This window comes from Anser anser (genome assembly GCF_964211835.1).
Source record: "Anser anser genome assembly, chromosome: 16".
Classification (NCBI taxonomy): Eukaryota; Metazoa; Chordata; class Aves; order Anseriformes; family Anatidae; genus Anser; species Anser anser.
The window spans coordinates 2,028,656-2,050,056 of NC_139737.1; the positions used below are offsets into that span (position 1 = coordinate 2,028,656).

Below are 21,401 nucleotides of genomic sequence, written 5' to 3' on the forward strand. Positions count from 1 at the left end.
TGCATCGCAGCAGCCTGAAAGCATGGACACCAGCCACCAGGAGGAACACGTTGTTGGTTTGGAGGAGCAGGAAAGGGAGGAAGGTGTGCCCGGCCCAGCAAAGGTTCGCTTTTCCTAGAGCTCCATCCCTCTGTGGAAGGGAGACTCTCGTAGCCAAGAGCTCCCTTGGCACCCAGCTGGGCAGGAGGGGCCCAGCAGCTCGTTGCTGTTTCTGCTGACTGAGCTGCACCCCTGCTCCCGATCGCTGTCATGCGGGGAACCTGGGAGCAATCAGTTTTACACAGGGAGAAGCCTTCGGTAAAGGAGGTGGACGGAATCCACAGGCCAGGGGGAGCGTTGTGACCTTGCGGGGGCCTGCAGGATCGGGCTGTTGGTAACCACAACCTGCTGGGGAAACTCTTCCCTCACAACAGCTTTTGGTCTGTGACTTAATTCCTCTTCCCTTCTCTTCTTTCCTGGGTTTCCTCGCCTTTGGCTGGGGTGGTGCAGCATTCAGGGGACCCCCACAAGATCTCTGAGCACGAGGCTGCTGCGGAGCTCTCCTCTGCGCTTCAGCTCTTTGTGCTCACGAGCAGTACAGGAGCGTTTGCAGTAACATCTCCTACAGCATCGCTCCCCCGTTCCGGAGTGAAAAACAAGTATTTCCACTGGCTTTTCAGCATGCCAGACAGCAGACATTCACCAGAGACCTTGGAGATGCTTAGAGGGGAGTAAGCAGCCACATGAAAGCAATGGAAAACGTGCTCGCAGGCCCTTTGAGGGCTGTGTTCCTCTCGAGGCAGTGATCCCAACAGGATCCTTTGCTCAGGGCTTTCACTTTACGGGGTGCAGCCAAGTCTCCCAAGAAGGAAAAGATTCAAAGACGCTGACAACTTGTTAAGCCTCACGAGTCTTGCGGCGGATGGGATTATTCGAGCCAGGCTTGTGAGGGAACAGTGTCCTCCCAGTAATGCTTAAAAAAAGCTTCAGGATCTAAACCCAAAGCTGGCCAAGGCACTCTGGCTCGTGCACTGTGAACAGCAGCCAGCTAATTACCAGTTGCTGTTGCTTTTCTTCTTGTATTACTGTAAGGAGGGGAGTTAAGCTCGGGTGCAGTTTGCTGACAGTCCCGAATTGCACGTGGAGATGCAGAAACAGGAGCTCCTCAAAAGCTGGGGAACAGAACCTGGTCCCGTGGCATCTTCCTGTGCCTTTTGCTCTACCTTCTGGGACAGGAACAGCTACGCACCGATGGCAGTCCGGGAGGGGGAAGACGTTGGGTAAAGAGATGTCTCAGCAGGAAAGATTCCCTTACAGGAAACTGGAAAGCAGCAGGATTGTGAGCAAGAGACGAATTGGGGTCTGCTGGGCTGAGACCTGCGGTGAGCGGAGAGGGTCCGACCCCCTGCCGTGCTCTTGAACGGCTTCAGGGATGCTCAGCCTCCAAACCCTGCACCGAGCAGATTCTGAGAACGCTCTGCAAGTAAGGAAATGAGGCAAACCCAGACTCAGAGGTAAAATCTCTCCAGTGCGGGGTCCGAGCTCTGCCCTGCTCCACTCGCTTGGCCAAGCCCCTCGTTTGGCATCACTCGTTGGCGCTGCCCCGCTTGCACGAGCAGGGAGAGCGCCCCAGGCAGCGAGGCTGTCGCTTTGCTGCTTTTGTACCCACCACAAACATTACCTTGGGTTTTAAACGGCCGCTGGGAGCAGGATTTGAGCTGCCGCCCGCTGCGGGAGCCCGGCTGCTGGGGCTCGCAGCCTGCCATCGCCTCACATGTTGGGAAGGACCGAATTAATAAAAAGACCGACATTCCTGAGCAAACGAACTATCCCTGGTCTCTCTCAAAAATCCGTTTGCTTGAACTGCGTTTCCAGCTTGGCAAACAGAACCGAGTTTACTGACATGAATTTCCACACAGTCGCACCACTAGGAAGGAAGGAAACAAACAAAAAGAAAAGCTGGGAATTTTTTTTGTTTGCTTAAAAAATATCTTCAATAAAAAGAACCAGTGCCTTTTTTTTTTTTTTTTTTGAAAGGGGTGAAGAGAGAAAAGTGAGGGGATGAACGTGGAGGAGCCCCGGGGCTCTTCTTGGCCAGGAGGAGCCAGGGCTGTCGCGGTGTGACTCCCCGAGGGGCGCGCGGGTCCGTGGCCAGCCGGGGCCGCGGCGCTGGCTTCGGTTCAGCGTGGAGGGCAGAAACGTCGCGGTGCCGGGAGCCGGGGCTCCAGTAAACAGCTCCTCAGGCCGTACAGAAATACACGGATCTTATATATCTCCCCCGTGACATTTCCCGTCGCACGTGGAGCCCTGCCTGGCCGCTGCTGCGTGCCCGGCGCCAAGCTCCCCCCGCGGGACGAGGGCAGACCCCCGTTTGTTGTGCTGGGGGAGGCGCAGGATGGGCAGAGCCTTCGTTTTTGGGGTCCTGGTGCCTGCGGGTTTCTGCAGGAGGGCAAATTCACCCGCAGCCCGCACGGATCTTGGCCCTGGGCTCGCCGAAGCGAGGACGCGGGGGTGCTCAGGGCTCGGGGTGATGTGGGTGAGCCCCGGTGCTGGGGTGTTGGGTGGGGACGGGCTGGCAGAGGGGGCAGCTCCGGGACGCCCCCTCCTCGCGCTTCGAGTGCATCCTTGGAGCCAAATCCCTACTGCTGGGGCCCTTCTGGAGGCTGAGCCCCTCGGGCTGCCTCCCTCTGCCCCCCTGGAGTTGCTGTCCCCCCGCAGGACGTGGGACGTGGTCCTCTCGTCCCCATTCCAGCCCTGGGATGTCCCCCAGACCTTTTGGGGACACAAACGGGCTGCAGGACTGCTCCCCCCCCCCGTTGGCCACTTCAAACAGATGGAGCGACGTAAACCTGACAAGTTTTTATATGTACACAGACGTTTGTCAAACCCCCCCTCCCGCCCCTCGAGACGACCCCCTCCCCCTTCCCCTGTAAAAGCCAACGAAAAAAGCATTTAAAATAAAAAGATTAAAAAAAAAACAAAAACAACCAACGATTGACCTCCCCCCCCCCCCAACCCCCCCTCCACACCCCCCCAAGAAAAAAACCAAAAACAGTCCCCAAATGGGTCTCAGGTGGGAAACGGGGATGTGCTGTGTCCCCAGGTGCGGTGGAGAGGGGATAAAGTGACCTCTTCAAAACGGGGTGCGGGGGGGGGGAGCCGGGGAGGGGGGGGCGGCGGCGGCGAGCCCCGGGCGCTCCCCAGCTCGCTCCGGCCGGCGGCGGGGACGGGGCAGGGTTCAGTAGTACGGAGCCACCCCGGGCTGCGGTGCCACCAGCCCCAGGGACAATCCTGGAGGGTGGCCCTTGTTGGGGGGGGGGGGCCAGCGCTGCCCCCGGCGGCCCAGAAACCGGCCTGAGGGTTCGTAGGTAAAAAGCTAAAAACTCGGGGGGCTGGGGAGGGGGCTGGCGGGGGGGGAGGACGGGCCGTGTGTCCCCCTCCCCGGGTGCCGCGTCCCCGCTGGGCGTCCCCGTGGCCGGCGGGTGCCCTTAGGACTCCGAGGAGGAGCGGGAGACGCTCTGGAGCAGCGATTTGTATATGGCAGAGTTCAGGAAGCGAGGGTAGGAGTCTCTGTGCATGAGCGTGTAGATCTGGAGCTGCGCGTCGTCGAAGGTGTGCGAGGACGGCTCCTGCATCTTGCGGTTGATGACCTCCCGCACCCGCGAGTCCAGGCTCACCTGGGCGGCACGGAGAGAAATCGGGGTTGGGGTGGGGGGAGCCCAGCGCCGAGCCCCCCGGCCCCGACGCCCACCCCCGGGCCAAAAGCCTGGCGGGACAGCGCCAAATGCTGGCCCCGTGGCTCCGAGGGGAGGAATTGGGGACCACCCCGGTGCCACGCACCAAAGGGGCACCGCGGCGCGCCGGCAGGGCTGCTCCATCCCCGGCAAGGTGCTGGGGAAAGGGGGGAAAGGGTTTCAAATGGGCTCGCACGGGGCTGGTTTTTTTGGGGGGGGTGCTGGCTGTCGCCCTGTCCCCTCGCTGGGCGCGGGGCTGCGGCTCGGGGTGTCCCCACCCGGGGATGCTGCAGCATCTCCTCGGCCCGCTGGTGCCCTCGTGAGGTTTCGGCCCCGCAGCACAGCCCTGCTGAGCCACGGTCCAGCGCTGCGAGGAGCTTGGGGATGGGGATGGGGATTGGGGATGGGGATGGGGACACTGCTGTGCACGAGCAAGGGGCAAAGCCTTTACCCTGTGCTGTCCCGGGGGGGGTTGGCACGATCCCTCTGCACCCCCGCCCTCCTCCAGCTGAGCCAGGGTCCCCAGCGTGTCCCCGACGCCCCAAACAGCCGCGTGGGTGCCCTTTCCCTAACGAACCACCCCAAAAGCCTCGCTTTTAAGCCCGCGCCACCCCCTGCCCGAGCTCAGGAGGGGCCGGGCCCCCTACCTCCTTGGGCGAGAGGATGGAGATGTAGTCCTCGTAGATCATCCTGGCCTTCTCGTCGATGGTGTGTTTGTTGCACTCGGTTTTGAGCTCCTCGCACGCCAGCCAGAAGAGCATGTTCTCCTCGCTGTACTCAGTCCGCAAGAACTCCCGGAAGACGTTGCGGCCCGCCGGGCTCTTCATCAGCTTGTCGAAGGACTGTGCCCAGCCCCGCACCTCCTCGGGCGTGGGTTTGGCGCTGCGGGGTCGCCGGGGGGTGGGAAAGGCAAGGGGAAAGGGTTACCGCAGGACCGGGACACGGGATGCGACAGGAGGGCTGCGGATTCCCCACTGCATCCCCACCCGCGACTCCGTGCACATCCCCTAACACAGGGATGGTCCCAGGACCCCCCCCCCCGAGCCATCCCAAACGCACCCCCTGAGCTCCTGCTCGTTGCGGAGCTCCCGGAGGTCCCCAGAAGCACTCACGGGGTTTGTCTTGCCTCTGTTCGGCCAGGCCGGGCCCTGGGCTTGGTTTAAGCCGAATTTCCCCAAATGAGACCCGTTTTGCTGCCGGCCTTGCGCAAAGACAGGAGGGAACACAGCCCCTGCCCGTGCCGAGCTGCGCCGCGGGCAGGGCGAGGCGGCAGGGCTGCTCCCCGCAAACACTCCTCGCTACAGCAAGGCAGGGGCAATAATTGCTGCCGGCTAATTAATACACCCGACCCCTGGCAACGCCGCGCCTGGTGCTGCACAGGGCACCCATGGGTGGGCTGTGTGCGGGGGGGTCCGTCCCGTGCCCGAGGGAGCGGACGCTCGGTGCTGGCACCCCGGTCCCGCTCCCCGTGGGTGCCGCAGGAGGCTCGGCGCATGGTTCCCCGTGCCGTGCCATGCCAAACTGTGCGGTGCCGTGCCAAGCCGTGCCGTGCCGTGCCCCCGGCGCTGCCCCTGCACTCACCACGCTTCACAGTTTGGGATGGTCTCCAGTTTGGTCTCCCGAGACGCCCTCCATGCTCGCTCCCGGTCCTCGTTCCTAACGGGGAGACGGAAAGGTAGAAACGGGCGGCAGGGGCCGGGGCTGCTGCCCCCACCCCGTCCCCGATAACTCCTGGCCGACAAATTTCCTCCGTGGGCACCCACATCCCACACCCCCGGCTCTCCCCCGGGTGCAGCAGCACCCTGCCCGTGCCCAGCACCCCGTCTCCCTTCTTGTGCAACTTCGCCCCGGTCGTGCAATGGTGTTTCCTGCGCTCGGGGTGCCGCTGAACCGGGGCCAGCACCGGGGCCGGGCAGCAGCGGCCGCAGAGGTCGGCAGCCAGGCGCAGCCAGCGAGCACCACGCCACCCGTCGCCAATAAATGGCTGCAGGATGCTGCGGGCCAGGCGCTGGGCCGGGTTATCGCCCTCTCCAGCTGCCAGCGGGTCCCGGCTCGTGCAGGAAGCGTGCGGCTGGGATAAATTTGGGAAGGCAAAGGGCTGAACCCTGCACCCTTGGTGCACCAGGGATGCCCCAACCCGGAGCCGGAGCGCACGACGGAGACACCGGGGCACTGGCGTCCCCCGCTCCCCCCCCCAATCCTCGCCCCCACGGTGCAAGAGGAAAGCGGCCTCCAGCCAACTTCCCCCCGGGGCCCGCGAATTTCGGAGCCCGGCGCCAACCACAGCGCTTCCTGCTTGCGACACTGCCCCTCGGCGCTCGCACACCATCGGCCCTGCAAACTTCTTCCCCCCGGCAGCGGGCGGGTGGGCGAAGCCGCCGCGCGGTGGCTGCGGCTGCGGCCACCTCCCTGCCCACGCTGTCCCCAAAGGGTTTGTCACCCGGCCCTGCCGAGCCCGGGGATGGCTCGTGCCGGTCCTCGCTCGCTTTCTGCGAGGCTTTTCTGTCCCGCCTCTGCTCGTGAGCTCTTGCAGGCACCGAGGAGGGAGGCAGGGAGGTGGCACGCTGCCCGTGCCCGGGTGTCACCGAGCCTGGGGCTGGCTGCGAGGGGAGCTGCTCTGGGGCCTCGCTGCGTTTTGGAGCGAAAATCGGAGGAAACGAAGCCAGTGAGGAGACGGGGCCCCAAGGACACAGCAGAGGCTTGCAGGGCCACGGTGTGGCGGTGCTGCGGAGGCGCCGGGGGTTTGCAGAGGACTGCCGCACCGGCGCTGGGGTGTGCCGTGGGGCTGCACGGCGCTCAGCTCCGGGTCGGGATGCTCTCGGTGGCCGCAAAGCCTGAAGCTGCTGCGAAATCACCAGGGATCTCAGTGGGCTGACGCGGAGGATGGAGAAGAGCAGACGGGCTCCCCAAAATCCGGTCATCCGGCGACAAAAGGGAGCCGGGAATCCTCGGAGAGTTGGGGAGGCGCAGCCGAAGGCGAGCAGCTGGCGGTGGCCTGGCTTCGGGCAGCACCGGGGCCCGGCTCTGCACAGCACCACGCACTGAGGTCCCTCTGCCCGGCCGTGAGACCTGCCCAGAGCAGCCGGGTGCCCTGTGGGGGCGGCCCAGGTTTGGGATGAAGCAGGAGGGCAGCGGGGGCCCAGCTCCTCGCTCTGCTGCTGCCCGCTTCCCACGCGCAGCCCGGCCGGGGCCTTCCAGCCCCAGCGGCGCCCTTAACGCAGCGCGGGACGAGGGTTCCCGATGCTGCTTTCCGCTCTAGATATTTTAAAAGCCTTGGCTGAAGGGAACGAGCCGTGGTGCGCCGAGGCTTGGCTCCGCAGCGCGAGCTCCCCGGGCTCTGCACAGAGGCGAGCAACGTGTGCTCCCCGCAACAGCCCCGCTGATTTCCCGGTCCCCTCCGGGTACAAACACCGCCTCCAAACCCCGTGCACACCCTTTCTGGTCGCAGCACCCGCTCGGCTTTCAGCTGCCGGCCGAACATGAGCACACAAACATCCTGGAGGTGAGAGGGGCTGGCTCCATCCCGGCCGCGCTCCCGCACCCGCTGCCCACGGGGCTGCGACCAAAAGGCTGCTGAGCACCCCGGGGTGGGGGCTGCTACGGGAACCTGTCCCCCCTGGGGTCCTGTCCCCCATATCCCGCGCACCTCCTCGGGCATGGGCCGCATCCAAGCCCTTGGTGCTGCGCAAACCACGGAGGACCAGGAGCGACCCCCTCGCGCCTCCCGTGCGCACGGCCAGGACGCCGCCGGCGCGTTTCGGACCACGCGGGGACTGGGGGTGGCACGGCGGGCCGGGGGGGGACACACACGTACCACGAGCAACTGCAGCAGCAGCACCAGCAGAAGCAGCAGGCGTTGGGGCGGTGGTTGCTGGCGGGTTGCACCGTTGTCGGAGAAGTCTCATGCCGGGACATCGGAAGGGGTGTCTCTGCGGACGCGGGTCCTGCGTACTGGAAGGCAGAGGAGGGCACGGGGCGGGTGAGCGAGCTGCGGGCAGGACACCGGCACCAGCATCCCCCACCCCAAAAAGCAGCTTTTGGGTCCGCGCTGTGGGCAACGACACCTCGGAGCTCAAACGCACCCGAGGGGCAGCCCCAGGGCAGCTCCCCGCTGCAGGCAGGAGGCCCCAAAACCCTCTGCGCGTGGGCAAACCGCTGTCCCCATTGCTCCGGCCCAGCACTGCGATGCCTCGGGCTCTTCCCCCCGCTACGAACACGGAGGTGAACGCGGGACCCCAGCACCGTGACTTATTTTGGGCTCCTCCCCGTTGCCATCCCAGCCGTCAGCCAGCCCCGAGCCTTCGCCCCCGCCGCCGCCCCGGTCTCCGTCTCACCTGCGTCCCAGCCTCATACACGGTGGACGTGGGGGGGTCGTTCTGCGGGGGCCCTTCTGCTGCTCGCCGCTCCTCCCAGGCTGCGGGTCGTGACCCGTGGCGCCGACGCGGCCCCGCTAGCGTCCCTGCAGCCTCCTGGATGGAGCCTGCGGGAAGCGAGAGGGGGGGCACCGCGTTACCCCCGCGGCGAGCGCCGATCCCGCCGGGGAGCAGCTCGGGCAGGGCCGCTCCATGCCGGGAAGGGCCCGTCGCAGGCTGCGGGCTGGGGCACGGCAGGCAGGCAGGCAGAAACGGTGCGAGAAAAGGAAGTGAAAAGGAAAGGAGGAGGGGAAAGCAAGGCAGCGGGCGCTCCGGCTGCCCCACGCCGCGCTGCGACCCCTCCCGTGCGCTGCTGGCAGGGTGACGGCTGCGCCCTGCCGGGCACCCACGGGTGCGGGGCTCCTGGGGGGCTGCTCTGGGCTGGCCCCGGGTTCGATGCCCCCGAATCTTGGCTCTGCCCTGCTGCGTTTGGCTACACAAAGGGGGTTGGGGGTGCTGAGCCCTGCACGCAGCAGCAGGGCCAGGCGGGGAGCGGGGCTGAGCCTCGTGTGCCCCCGGCTGTGCCCCGTGCCATGGCTGTGCCACGGCCGGAGCCCCGCGGCGCATTTTGGGGATGGGGAAGTCGGAGCCGCTCCGCGGCATCATGTGAGTGGAAGGAACCGGGGGGGGGGGGAAGTTCTCCGAGCTCCCGGCACTAAACCAGACCCGACGGGTGCCAAGCGGTGGCCGAGCCCCGAGCTCTCCATTGCGGCTCACCCCGCTCGCCTGCCCCACGGCCCCCGGCAGCCCTGGCCCGAAGCAGCCCCGACCCCACCGCCCCTTGTCCCATCACCCAGGGTCAACATCCTGCCTCAGCCCCAGGTCCGGGCTGCAGGACAGGGCCGTCCCCAGGTTTTGGGGACAGGCCGAGCGGGGGGATGCCGGTGGCGGGCGCTCGGAGCCGTGCACCAAGGCTGCAAGGGCCGGGGGCTGCGGTCGCCCCCTCCCCGGGCACGGCCACCCCATGGCAGAGCCTTCAGCGAGCTCCTGGCCCCGGCCCTTGAAACCCTCCCGCTGGCTCCCCTCGCTCCCACAGGAACTAAAAAGGAGCGAGGCTGTGTTTCTCTCCCAATTGTCCCTATTTATAGACCCGAGTGCTGGCAGGACGGCTGTGACCTTGTCACCCGGCTCGGCAGCGGGCTCCGCGCCCTCAGACAGCCGCTGCTGTCAGGTGCATTTAAAAATCCTCGTTTTTTTTTTTTTTTTCTTTTTTCCCCTTTGCTTTGCTTCTCCCAGACCGACGCCCCCTTCGCTCCCACCAGCCGCTCTCCCCCCTGCCCGCAGGCAGCAAAAATCCCACAGCAAGCCGACAGGGACTGGGGCGCGAATTACAGCAACGGGGAGAAGGTGGGGGAAAGCTGGGTGCGGGGAACACCCTGCCGCAGGCGGCCCCGGGGGCGAAGAGCAGGAGGCCGTGGGGTGGCCGAGGGTTGGGGACAGGGGGACGGGGCCGCAGGGATGGGGCCACCGGGGCCGGCGGATCAGGAAGCGGGGCCGCGCGGTGCGAGAGCCTACGGGCGCCGGAGGGGAGGCGCGGGTGCGCACGAGGCTGCGAAAAGAGGAAGGCGGACGAAAAAGGGGACGTTTCCCAAGCAGAGGCGAGAGACGCCCCGACAGCCACCCTCGTCCCCACCCAGGCAGCTCCCTGAGCTCCCCGGGGGCTTCGCCGGTGCTGCCCCTTGCCCGGGGAGGCAGCCGCGGCACCCGGCCTCGGGGTCCCTGTGTGCTGGCTGTCTCCAAACCACGGCATCTTGTGCCCCCATGACGTCCTCGCTGAGCCCAGTGCCGCCCCGCGGCTCTCCCCATCCCAACGCAGAGCGCGACGAGGACGGGGCCGTGCCGCCCCGGTGCCTTTCACCGCTCCAAGCCCCCGTTCGGCTGCGCACGACGGAAGCTACCCAAAACCGCTCTGGAAGGGAACCGTCCCCTTCCCCAGACCGGCTGCCTCCTTACCGGGGCCGCCATGGTGTCAGCTCGGCCCCCAGGCACCATGTGCACGGCCGGCCCTGGGCAAAGGCACCAAAATCGCCCCGCGACGGCTGCAAGAGGCCCCGCGCGCCCCGACACCGCGCAGCAAGGCCACGGCGAGCGCTGACCCAAGCGGTGGGGGTGATGCCCCCGCACGCACCCCGTGCTCCCCGAGCTGGGCACGGTGCCTGGAGCCACCCTGGCAGCGCCGTGGCATCCTCCTCCTCCTCCTCCTCCTCCTCCTATCTCCGGCCACAAATCGGGGCACAACCGAGCGCCGCGCCCCGCGCCCGCCCCGGCCCCGCCTCGCCGAGCCCCCCTGCACCCACCCGGCCCCCGTGGGGACGTCCCAGGGGCAGCCCCAGCGTCCCCAAGGGGCCACCACCGCAGCGCATCCGTCCGCGTACCTGCGCTCCGGCCATCGCCACGCCGCCGCCGGCACCCGGCTGGGCTCGGCCCGGCAGCCTCAGCGGGAGCGCGGCATCGCCCGGCTCGGCAGGCAGGGAGACGGGAGAGAAGAGAAGAAAGTAAGAGAAAAGAAAAGAAGCCGAACACATCCTCTCACAGGAAAGGGAGTGGTAAGGGAAGTGGCAAACTCAAACGAAGAGTTCAGACCTTTTTTGGGAAAGCCCCGCCAAGGCCCGGCTGCTCTCCCCGCCGCTGCTCCGTGCCGGCCAAGAGCCGCGGGCGCCCGCTCGGGTGGTACGGGAGGGCAGCGCCACGGGCACCGGGCAGCCCGGGGGCACGGGGAGCCTCGGTGGCGGCGGCGGCGGGGCCGTGCTTTCTTCCTGCTTCCTCCCCTCGGCTGCCTCCTGCCGATGCCGTAAGCGTGAGAGCAGCGTGGGGACAGGGCTGTCCCGGCGGTGCCGGGCGCCCACCGCGGTGCCGGGCGTTTTGGGCATGGTGGGGACGGTCAGGGCGCGCCGGTGGTGGAGCAGCCCCGCAGCCGAGGAAGCGGCCCCCGCGAGGAGCCGAGCGAGCCTAAGCGATGCAAGGATCCGTCCCGAGCACTTCGAAGAGCCCGTGGTTTCCACCGCGCCCGCGCCCCAGGATTTTTCGGGTCTCCGGAGCCTCCCAGGGCTCTGCCCGCGGGGCGAGGAATTCGGCGGCAGGCGAGCGGGGCCGGTGAAGCCGGGCGGGCTGAGTCAGAGCCTCGCACGGTGCCTTCTAGCAGCATCTGCGCGAAACAGGGATGCGCCAGCCTGCTTGACATGCAGAGTAGAGCTGAACTCCCTCGGCCAAGAGTGACTCACAAACAAAGTTGTTTGTTTTTTTTTTTTTTCCTCTTTAGAAAAAAAAAAAAAAACACGAGAGAGAAAAATCAGACGCGCGACCTCAGCTTCCTTGATTGAATCTGCCCTCGGCAGCGCTGCGGGCGGAGGGGGCTCCACCCCCGGCTCCGGGTGCAGACACCGGGCACGGCCCCGCTCCTGCCACGAGAAGAGCCAAGGGGCCGTGGCGATGGCAGCGTGCCCTGCTCGGCCACCCCAGGGCAGCTCCGAGCCCCGGCCGCAGCACGCGCCCGTTATCAGCCCGGCCCAGCGCCCTGCCCGCTGCCTCTCCTTCCCCGGGGGGCCGCCGGCTGTTATCTCCTCCCGACGCCGCGCACCCCAGCGCCCAAAACCAAAGCGGCCGCATCGGCGCCATCCCAGGGCCGAGCCACGCACCGCAGCGGGGTGGGAAGCCCCCCGCAAAGTCCCCCAGCGTTTCAGCACCTTTTTTTCCTGCACCTTGGCCCCGCGGTGGGGTACGGCACCGGGTGGGGATGCTGCGGGGCCGGGACTCCCGCCAGGCACCTGCATTTCCCAGTGCGCCCAGACAGTGCCTGGGGAGCCGGAGCTGGGGCTTCGCCGCCGGGCCTCATCCTGCACCGCCTGCGGGGACCGGAGCAGCTGAGCAGCGCCGCTCTCCTGGAGGCTGTCGGGGCTCCTTGGATGGGGACGTTTTGTTTCTCCGGGCGCAGAGCGCCTCGCACCCGAAGCTCGTTTATTTTCCATGGGGTTTCCCTTTCCAGCTCCCATACCCGCGTGGGAGCCCCCAGCACCCCCAGCTCGCTGGGCACCGCCTGGCACCAAAACCAGTTTTGTTTTCCACCACGGCCGTTAGTTTTCTGCCGAAGGAGGGAGCATCCCTTTGTATTTTAGGGGTCAAAGAGGTAAGGCCAAGCTGGACCCGCAGCCATATGAGCTCTGCTGCCTCTCCGTGCCCCAGAGGGGCTGCAAAACACCCGGAGGTCGTGCCCCCCACTGCCACCCGTGGAACCGTCCCCACGGGATGGTGCGGGGACACCGCGGGGCTCGTCCTCACCATGCCTCCCGCAGCCCTCCCGGCTTCTGGCATGCGCAACCTCAGCACCTCCGACCTCTGCCAAACCTGCCAAATCCATCTGGAATCGGCCACCGGGCCCAGAGAGCCGTGGGCCAGCCCCGTGGGCAGCCCCAGCGGGTGGCGGCGGGGCCGGGACCCCCGGGACCCCCTCTCCCAGGGCTGCCCCATGGGCACACGGCGCCGCCGAGCCCCACAGCTGCCTCCCGCCCCCGCAGCCTGCCCCAGCCACCTGCCGGCGCACAGGAAGTTTTAGGAGCTATTCTTAGCCACTGTTTTTTTGTGTTTTCTTTTTTTTTTTTTTCTCTCCCTTCAACAATTAGAAAAGGACTAAAAAGGCTGGGCTCCAGCCCCCACACCGGCCTGGTGTCCTACGGGCACAGGGCAAGGCTGACCCCGGATGCTACCGGGAGGTGCCAGCGCTGCCCACGACCGCAGCCGGGCACCGGCCGGATCCGGGGACCCGTGGCCCCATGGGGACGGGGGTGGAGGTGACGCTCCCACATCTGCGCCTCCCCACCGCCCTGCCCAGCGCCGGCACCGCCAGCACCCGCAGAGGCACCCGCGCACGTGGCGGAGGCGGCGGCAGCGAGCGGATGCCTCCGGGGGAGCCCGGCTGTGATTTTTCTGCCACCCGCTACGGCGGGGGAGAGGCAGGGCCTGCCGACAGGAAGGAGGAGATGCTGCACGCGGCGCTCGGTTTGTCCCAGCACCTCCCTCGGCTTTAGCACCGGGTATTTCTGCAGCGAGCGTCCTCCGAGCCAAAACCCGTCGCTGTTCTCCCCAAAACACCCCAGCGAACGCGCCCCGAGCGGACGCGCAGCCGGCAGCCTCCCCTTCGGCCCCGGCTCCTGCACAGAAACGTGGCTAATTATTTCACGGCGTTAAAAATAGCACCCGCGACAATCAGCCGGGGGATTTAATAAGGCAAGCCCTGACAATTATGTTTCTATTAGGAGAGGTACCGTGGCGTTGTTAAGGCAGGCTCCCGTTAAGCACTCGGTAATGATCCACGCGGAAGGAGAAAGATCCCGGTAATCAATACCCGGCGAGGGCTAAAACGCACGGACCGAGCCCGGAGGCTGGCAGGAGAGAGGGAACGAGGGAAGGGAGGGAAGAAGCGTCGGCGCGGCCGCAGCTCCAGCCCCGGGTTGCAGCGGGAGGCGGCAGGACTGGTCGGGCACCTCGAGCAGGCAGAGCCGGGCGGGCAGCGCCCGGTGCCGAGCATCCCCGGCCCCAGAGCCTGCACCGTGCACCGAGACGCCAGCATCGGCAGGAGCCGGCCGTGGGTAACCCCCCTGTGTGAGAGGAGAGCACGGCGAGGATCTGCTCCCGCCGGGCTTTGTCCTGCAGGAGCCCAGGTGGGGTGCCGGGGAGCGGGGGGACACCGCCCGACCCCGTCCACACGCAGCCGGGAGCGCGTGGCACGGCTCCGCCGGGATTCGGAGTCATTTGGGGGCTTGGGGAGCGCAAGAGAAGAAGAGGAGGAATCGACCTTCCCGAGGAAATGAGGAACCAGGAGGATAAACCCCGCAGCGAGGTGAAAGGATGGGGAAAACCCCTGCGTGCCGGGGAGCGCTGGATCAAAGGGCTCGCTTACCGCGGCTCCGAGCGCTCGCCGACGGGCGACGTTCCCCCCAGCCCCGGGATGAGACCGAACCCCCGTTGGGAAGCTGCTGGCTGGTTTTGGGGACCCGCACCCGGTGCTTTGGGATCCTGAGCTGGCACGGGCGGGAGGTGGCTCCGGACACACCGAGGACGCGTCCGGCCCCGCTCTCCTTGATGTGGTCAGGGCAGGGCTGTGCTCAGCAGCCGCTCGCCTGGCGCAGGGACCGGCCGGGGCCACGCCACCCCCACGGCCGGGGGCTCAGGGAAACACCTCCCAAATGCCGCACACTGGAGGTGTCGGCTCCGCTTGGCTGCTAGAGCCCAGCAGGCCCCTGCCCTGCGGACGCCTGCCAGCCCCTCTGCTGCCCCCATCCGCGGGGCACCCCCCAAGGAGAGCGTCCTGCGGGCTGACAGCCCGGGCAGGGGAGATTTGGTGACCTGACTCCTTGTCCCAGCTCTGGAGCACCCCGGGGGACGCAGGTGACCCCCGCACTGCCAGCACAGCGGTGATGCTCTGCCCTGCCCTGGCCCTGCTGAGCACCGGGGAGCTCTGCGAGCGGCTCGCATCCTCCGAGGGCAGCCCCGGGGGTGATTTAAAAACCCAAACCAAAGGGGAAGAAAGGCCGCGGGGTTCGGCTTGGCCACCCCCGGGGAGGAGCTGGCAGCGGCAGAGGAAGGAAGCGCTGTCACCCTGCACGGCCCCTGCGCCACGGGGACAGCCCACGGCCGCTGCTTTCTGCGCAGGCACCTCCGGCACCGGCACAGCCGCTGGATGCATCCTGCTCCGGCTGGGGCAGCCCGGGCACGGCGGGGTGCTCACTGCAGCTCCCCGGGCCGTGGCATCGCAGGGGTGGCCCTCGCTGGGGACCTCAGCGAGTCCCCTGGTGTGACAGGCCACGCCGGTCCCCTTTTGGAGCCCTGGAGGCGAGGGAGGCCCAGGGGATGCCGCAGGGCTCGGCTGTGCCCGTTGGAGGGCACGGGAGCTCGCCTGCCACCGCTGTCACGGCAATGCCCAGCACCAAATCCCCTCTGCCAGCTCCCTCCTCGTGGAGAAAGCCGCGCCGGGCTCACGAGCGGTGTCTTTCCTCATTTCTTCTTTGTTTTCCAAGGCTGGCACGAAGCTCTCCCTTCCTTTTCCGGGGTTGCTGCCCGCTAATGCCAATATGCGGCTGTTTGCTCTTCTCCTGCCCTTTGCACTGACACGCTGCTCGGGCATTCCTCCTCCTGCTCGAGGAAACTCCCCAAGCCCCCATCGGCTTCACGTCTGCGGGAGGGGGAGCAATGGGAAAAAACTCAAACCCTCAGCCCCAAACAGCTTTGCCGGCTCCCCAAGTCCCCTCTGTATAGGGCCAGCGGCAAATTCGGCTCCAGGAGGGCTCCCGGCCCCCGGCGCCCATCCCGCCGGCCGCAGCCTCCCCTGCCTTGTGCCCGGGCGAGTGCTGACAAGCGAGGCAGGAGCGTGGAAAAGCTCCGTCCCCAAAGCGAGCGGATCCTCGCAGTCTGAGCAAGGAGCCCTCAGAAGGTCAGCCGAGAGCAGGCGAGGCTGTTTCCAAGGGTGGTTAGAGAACTGGAAGGGCGGCTTGTTCTGAAACGCTCCCATGCGTTTCCCCGCCGCCAGGAAACCCCCTTTTTTCCATGCCCGAGATGAATATTCAAGCTGAACCCCAAAGGACTTTGTAGTTCTCCTTGCTGGTGCTGCTCCGCCCTCCCCGGGGTTGTAGCCCTGCTTCCACAGACGGCCGGGGGCAGGAGGCCGTGCAGGACCAGGACCGGGGGGGGGGAAGGCAGAGCGACCCCTGCTTCGATGCTGAGCTCCGTGGCCCTGTGCACCCGACGGAGCCGACAGCGTGGGCCGGGGGCTCTCCCCTCCCCGCGTGCCTCTGCATTCACCTGGATCCAGCAGGAGCCCAGCTTTTGGTTTTCTCTTCGGTTTCACCCCAAAGCCACCAGCTGCTGGGTCCCCGGGGTGCCACGCGGCACCTGGGTGGCTGCACAGGGGGATGCATCCAGGCCACGGGCACGCTCGTCCCCAGCACGCACGCACGGCTGGATTGGAGGCACCTGATCCCTCCAGGAGGTTGGGGCTGTCCTGAAAAGGCTCACAGGCTGTCGGCCACAAACCACTCCACGGCTCTGCACGGCTCAGCACCACCACGGCAAGCGGGATTTGAGGCTTTCTGCGGGTCAAGCTCCCCGTGGAGCAACCCCGGCCAGCACAGAGAGCGGCCCCGGCCCCGTGGGCTGCCACGAACAGGCTCACTGCAACAGCTAAAAAGCACGGGTGTCCCCAGCGCTGGCCGGGCCCGGCTTGCGGTGAGGGATAACGGAAGAAAACAGGGAAATTAAAACTGCTCGGGTGCCCCCTGATGATAGGGAGGGGAGCAGGAGGGACTGCAGCACGGGGTGGCACGTGGGGAAGTAGACGGGGGAAATAAATGGACTGGGCAAGCCCAGCTGTGATGGAAATGAGCTGGAAGAGGCTCACGGAGCGCTCAGCGGCTGGGGCACAGGGCGAGACGCTTGTGGGGCTGACGCCTGCACGCTGAGCTTTCTGGAGCAGGGACGGCGACGTCCCCACGGAGCTGCCAGGTTGGGGCTGCGGCGGGGCTGCCGGCGGGCTCAGCACCTTCCCCTCTTGCACCACACAAGGTGTTGGTCGCCGTTCCCCCGTCTTTTCCTCCCCACACGGCTGAAAATCGTTGTTGGAACAAGTTGGAGGGCAAAAAAATAACCGGTGGCGACATCCAATCTCATTTCTTCCCCCAAATTAAGAAGCAGCGATTAAACAACGTCCATAAACAACTGGCTTTAGGTCCTCCCCCCCCCTCTGACCAGCTTCTGTAATGGAAACGCGCAGAGATGCGCAGAGACGAACGAGGAACTGAGTAATAGGAAGTCTCGGCGAGGCCGCGGGCATGGGGTAACCCGGAAGCGTCTGCGATCCCAGGCGAAGCCCGAAGCGCTGCGCCCTGCGGCGATGCCGCCTCCGGCACGGCCCGTCCGTGGTGGTTGCTCTGTTTTTGGGGTGCTGACTCCTGGCCGGGGGGGGGTTCGGTGCAAGAAACCAGCCCGAGGAGCAGCAGGCGCTGGCGGGGAAGGCGCGGCGCAGGGTCCCCTCCGGGATGGCCGAGGAACGGAGCCAGAAGCGCGCGCGGCGATCCCACCTCCTCTGGAGCTGCCTTTCCAAAGTCGTTTTTTTATCCAGAGGATAAAAGCTTGGAGGAAAGGAGGAAAAGCCACGGCAGCCGCTGCCCTGTTCCCTGCAGAGGTCGAGGAGCTTCTGGCCTGGATGGGTCAAAAGCACCGGCGAGTGCCAGGGGCACGGCGCTGCTCCGGCACTCCGTGCCCGGGGGGTCGCCGGAGTGCAGAGGGAAGTGCCGTGAGCGTGGAGCTCCCCGTGCCCTTTGCATGGGCCCAGTTGAAACTCAAGGTGCTGTAGCCCGAGCCGAGCCTAAGAGTGAGATTAGAACCAAAGAGAAGCAAAGACAGGAGAGGATGCACTTTGGGAGGTGGCAGAGACGTGCTACTCCTGTACCGTGGGCAGCTCAGCATTAACTACCCCGCCGAGGTATTTTTCTCCCTTGCTCTCTCTGGGTTTGAGTAGCATTATCAGATTATCTCCCTTTGGTTCCTTTTTTTTTTGTTGTTGTTGTTTAACAACAATATCAAAACGGGCACCCAGACCCTGATTGAAATATATTCGAGTCACTAAATCCCTTCTTCTCCACTATAATCTTATGAGGTGGAGTTTGTTTAATTGCCGAAGAACACGACTGTATTTTGATTAGCGGCTTGAGTCATTTGTGGGGAAGGGCTGACGCGGAGGAGCTAAAATCCTTGTAGGGAAATCTGATGTGGCGCTCTCCCCTGGGAGACATTCTGAAATATGTGCCCACTGGGGTGACCCGTGTTCCCAACGAGCACGATATCCACCAGGGCAGCAAACACCACGGGCTCGGCGCATCCGGCGCGCCACGGGACGAGCGTCTCTATCGACCGGGACGGTGGCGACGCATCCGGAGGGGAACGAACTCCCCTCGCAGCAGCGGGGGAAATCCCTCCCACTCACTTAACACTTTTTTTTTTGGTTGTTGTTGTTGTTTAGTTTCTTAAAGAAGGCCACGGATCCGTGCCAGAGCAGCCTCATGGCAGCGGCGGGGAGAGAGAGGGAGCTCCCCGGGGTTGGGGTAGGGGGGGGAACCTCTCCGCGCCCCGCCGTGTGCCGCCGGCCGCCCGCGGCGCAGCTCCGCCGGCCGAGCCTGGCCCTCTCCATCCCTCGGCCACGGGGACGCGGCGCCAAGCGGCGGCACCACCCCGCTGCCACGGCGCCCACGTGATGGGCTCGTGTTGGGCGACGGGCAGATGTCGCATCCCCATGGTGGGGGGGGACACGGCCCCGGGCACCGTCGAGCCAGGTCCCCCTGCCCAGAGCTCCTCCGGCGGTGCTGGGGGACCCGTTGGGGACCGGAGCCCGCGGGCGCCCTGACCTCAGCCAACCTCCCCGAGAGCCGCGTGGCCCCAGCCGGCGAGGTCGGGGCTCCCCGGTGCTGCTGCTCGTCGCGGTGGGGCACGGCACCCCCTCGGCGTCAGGGACCACGCAGGGACCCAGGCGTCCTGCCCAGGATGCTCCAGCGCTGCCCCGGCGCACACCTGTGGGTGCAGCGAGGCCGGGGAGGCCTCCAAGGTTTTGGGGGGGGGGGAACCCAAGGCAAGCAGCCCCCCCCCCCCTCCAAGGCTGGGCAAGCCCTGGTGCAGCCGGCCCCCTCCTTCCTCCTTCCTCCTCCATCCTCCTCTTCCTCGCAGGGGCCCTGCCCTCCCCCGGGGGCGATGTGGCGGGGAAGCCACCCCCCCCCCCCCCCTTTTTTTTGCTCGGTTCGCCGGGTCCCCGCGGAGCACCCCGCTACGGGCAGCAGCCCCCTCGGCCCCGGGGGTGGTGGGGGGGGGTTTGGTGACAGCCGGACAGCAGGACAGCAGGACAGACGGCGACAGGGCCAGCAGGACGCACGGCCAGCAGCCCGAGCTCTCCATCAGCCCCCCCCCCAGCGCCCCGCCGTGCATGTGGCCGGGGCTGGGGAGGAGGAGGAGGAGGAGGAGAGGGAGGAAGAGGAGGGGAAGGGAGGATGCACGTTCAGGGGGGAGCGCGCACGGAGGGGCGGCGTGGAGAAGGGAGGAGGGGATGGGGGGGGGGGTCACCGATTTTTGGAGCGGGGTGGGGGGGGGTCCACGGCAATACACGAGGGAGGGGAGGGCGGCGGGCCCGTGCGTCTGTGTCCGTGCCCCCACCCCCCCCCCATTTTTTTTTTCCCAAAAAAAAAAAAAAACAAAAAACAAGCCCAGCCCGGGGTTGGGAGGGGGGGGGGGGTTTAGGGGGGGGTACTCACGGGCCGGGCATCCGCGCTGCCGCCGCCCAGCAGCGCCGTCCGCTGCCGCCGCTGCCCCGCTGCCCCCCGGCCGCCGCCGCCGCTGCGCTGCCGCCGCCGGGCTCGGCACCGGAGGGTGTTGGGGGGGGTGGGGGGGGGGGAGGTGGGGTTGGGGGGGGGGGGGAGAGAGAGAGAGGGAGAGGGAGAGGCAACGGGAGCGGAGCGGAGCCGAGCCGAGCCGAGGCACTGCGCACGCGTTTCCCGGCCCCTGCGCTTGACTTCCTAAAGCAATTGCAGCCCCGGCACTTCCTCGCGTCAAAACACAGCGGAGCGGACACGAGGGGACGGAGCCGGCGGCGCTCGGGGCTGGGTTCTGCTCCCGAACGGTGCCTTGGGGTGCCAGCACCGGTACCTCCCAGTACGCAGCGGTGGGCAGCAGCGGCGGTGAGCAGCCGGGCTGGGGTCCCGCACGAGCAGCCGGGCTGGGATCCCGCACCGGTACCGTGCAGCCGGTACCCTGCGCCAGCACCCAGCAGCACACGCCCAGTGCTGGTGTCCTGTGGCAGCACACGGGGCTGGGACCCTGCACCGGTATCCCGAGCACGATGCCCTCACCAGCACCCGGCACGTTTGCACCGGCACCCAGCACCATGATCCCAAAACCCTACCCGGCACTGCGATCCCAAAACCGGCCCCCTACCCATCACCGTGATCCCCAAAACTGGCACCCTACCCAGCACTATAATCCCAAAACTGGCACCCTACCCAGCACCATGATTCCCAAACTGGCACCCTACCCACCACCGTCATCCCCAAACTGGCACCCTGCACCAGCAATCAATACCAGCACCCTGCACCAGCACCCGCCACGTGCACCCAGCACCCAGTGCTCTGCACCAGCACCGAGTGTCTCGCGCGCTGTACCCAGCGTTGCCCCAGCACCCTGCAAGCTGCAGCAGCACCCAGTATAGGTGCCCTGCACCCAGTATTGGTGCCCTGCACCAGCACCCTGCAGGCTGGACCCAGCATCATCCCCCGCACCAGCACCCAGCCGGCCCCGCGCTGTGCCTCCCCATGGGGGCACAAGGAGGGAGGTGTCCCCTCCGCACTCTCCTGCTGAGGCTTCCCCCAAATGCGTGGGGAAGGGAAGGTGCTGGAGGTCCCCCTGCCTCTGTGGGGTCCTGGCCTGTCCCCATAGCATGGGGCTGCTGAGAGCGGAGCTGCCCCAGAGGCTGCTTCCCTGGCTGAGTCCCTGCCAAGGAGCGGCTTTCCCTAAATCAGTGGTTTCTCTGCCTTTTTTTTTTTCCTATTTTTTTTAAGGGGGATTATGCATCGCTAAAAATAAAGTGTGATAAAACTTTGGGAGAGAAAAGAGGCATAAAAATTTCATGATCGTGCCAGCCAGGGAAATTATCCCACTTTATTATTTAAAACCTCATTAAAACCCATTTCCCTGGGAGAGACAATGATCAAACCACCGTCTATTTCAATCCCTGAGACGTGCACTCTGCTACGTGGGGAAAGCGTTTAAAATAGGCCTTTACATGTGACTGCTGAGCTGAAAACCCCAATCCCGACCCCTTCCCGTGCGAGCAGCATCTTGGAGCCGAGACCCCTGCCCCTGTGCAGGCGGGTCACACAGTCCCGCTGCGCCTCCTGCCATTTCAGCATACTCTTTGGATTTTCCTGTTTTCACCCCTGCAGCACACTCGCTACAAAGAGTTTGCTCAGGGCAGACCTGGGCAAGGGCCCTTCCAGTTGTAACTTTCCCAAATCTTCGTTCTGAGCAGCTCCAGCGCCGGGTGGCTGCTCCCTCGTGCTGCGCGGGGCTGCCAGCTCCCGGCTTTGCTTTAGCGGTTCATTTAGCTGGGAGCTTGCAAGCGCCTGTAAAGCCTCCCACGTCTCCAGGAACTGCTTTATAGTGTGTGTTTGGGATTTGTAGAAATCCCCGTGCATATTTGGGCTGGCGAGTCCTTGTGATTCTTGGGCCAGACGTCCCTTCAGATGGTGACAAA

At 66.0% G+C, this 21,401-nt stretch overlaps 1 protein-coding gene across 5 annotated transcripts; it reads right to left on the reverse strand.

The window, feature by feature from the left end:
- Positions 1–2,824: 2,824 nt before the first annotated feature.
- Positions 2,825–20,580, reverse strand: RGS19 (regulator of G protein signaling 19). Of its 5 annotated transcripts, none has more exons than XM_083801705.1 (6): positions 19,408–20,109; positions 8,048–8,193; positions 7,528–7,664; positions 5,295–5,369; positions 4,361–4,595; positions 2,825–3,656 (listed from the first exon to the last, which is right to left on the reverse strand). In XM_083801705.1, exons 1-6 carry the CDS (start codon positions 20,036–20,038, stop codon positions 3,468–3,470), a joined length of 1,413 nt encoding a protein of 470 aa, XP_083657831.1. In that variant the 5' UTR covers positions 20,039–20,109; the 3' UTR covers positions 2,825–3,467. The 5 variants fall into 5 exon arrangements, 4 of the variants coding, with proteins under 4 accessions (XP_083657831.1, XP_083657832.1, XP_083657833.1 ...); XM_083801706.1 differs by lacking the exon at positions 19,408–20,109 and adding an exon at positions 12,401–18,749; XM_083801707.1 differs by lacking the exon at positions 19,408–20,109 and adding an exon at positions 10,709–10,950.
- Between the last annotated feature and the right edge of the window lie 821 nt (positions 20,581–21,401).

Excerpts from the sequence above, each read along its gene's own strand:
- RGS19 (XM_083801705.1), bottom strand. The coding sequence starts at position 20,038 with ATGGTGCTGGGTGCCGGTGCAAACGTGCCGGGTGCTGGTGAGGGCATC. Across the intron at positions 5,370-7,527 it reads TGCTGCTGCAGTTGCTCGTG|GAACGAGGACCGGGAGCGAG; the intron begins GTACGTGTGTGT and ends TCTCCCCGTTAG. Across the intron at positions 4,596-5,294 it reads ATCCCAAACTGTGAAGCGTG|CGCCAAACCCACGCCCGAGG; the intron begins GTGAGTGCAGGG and ends GCGACCCCGCAG.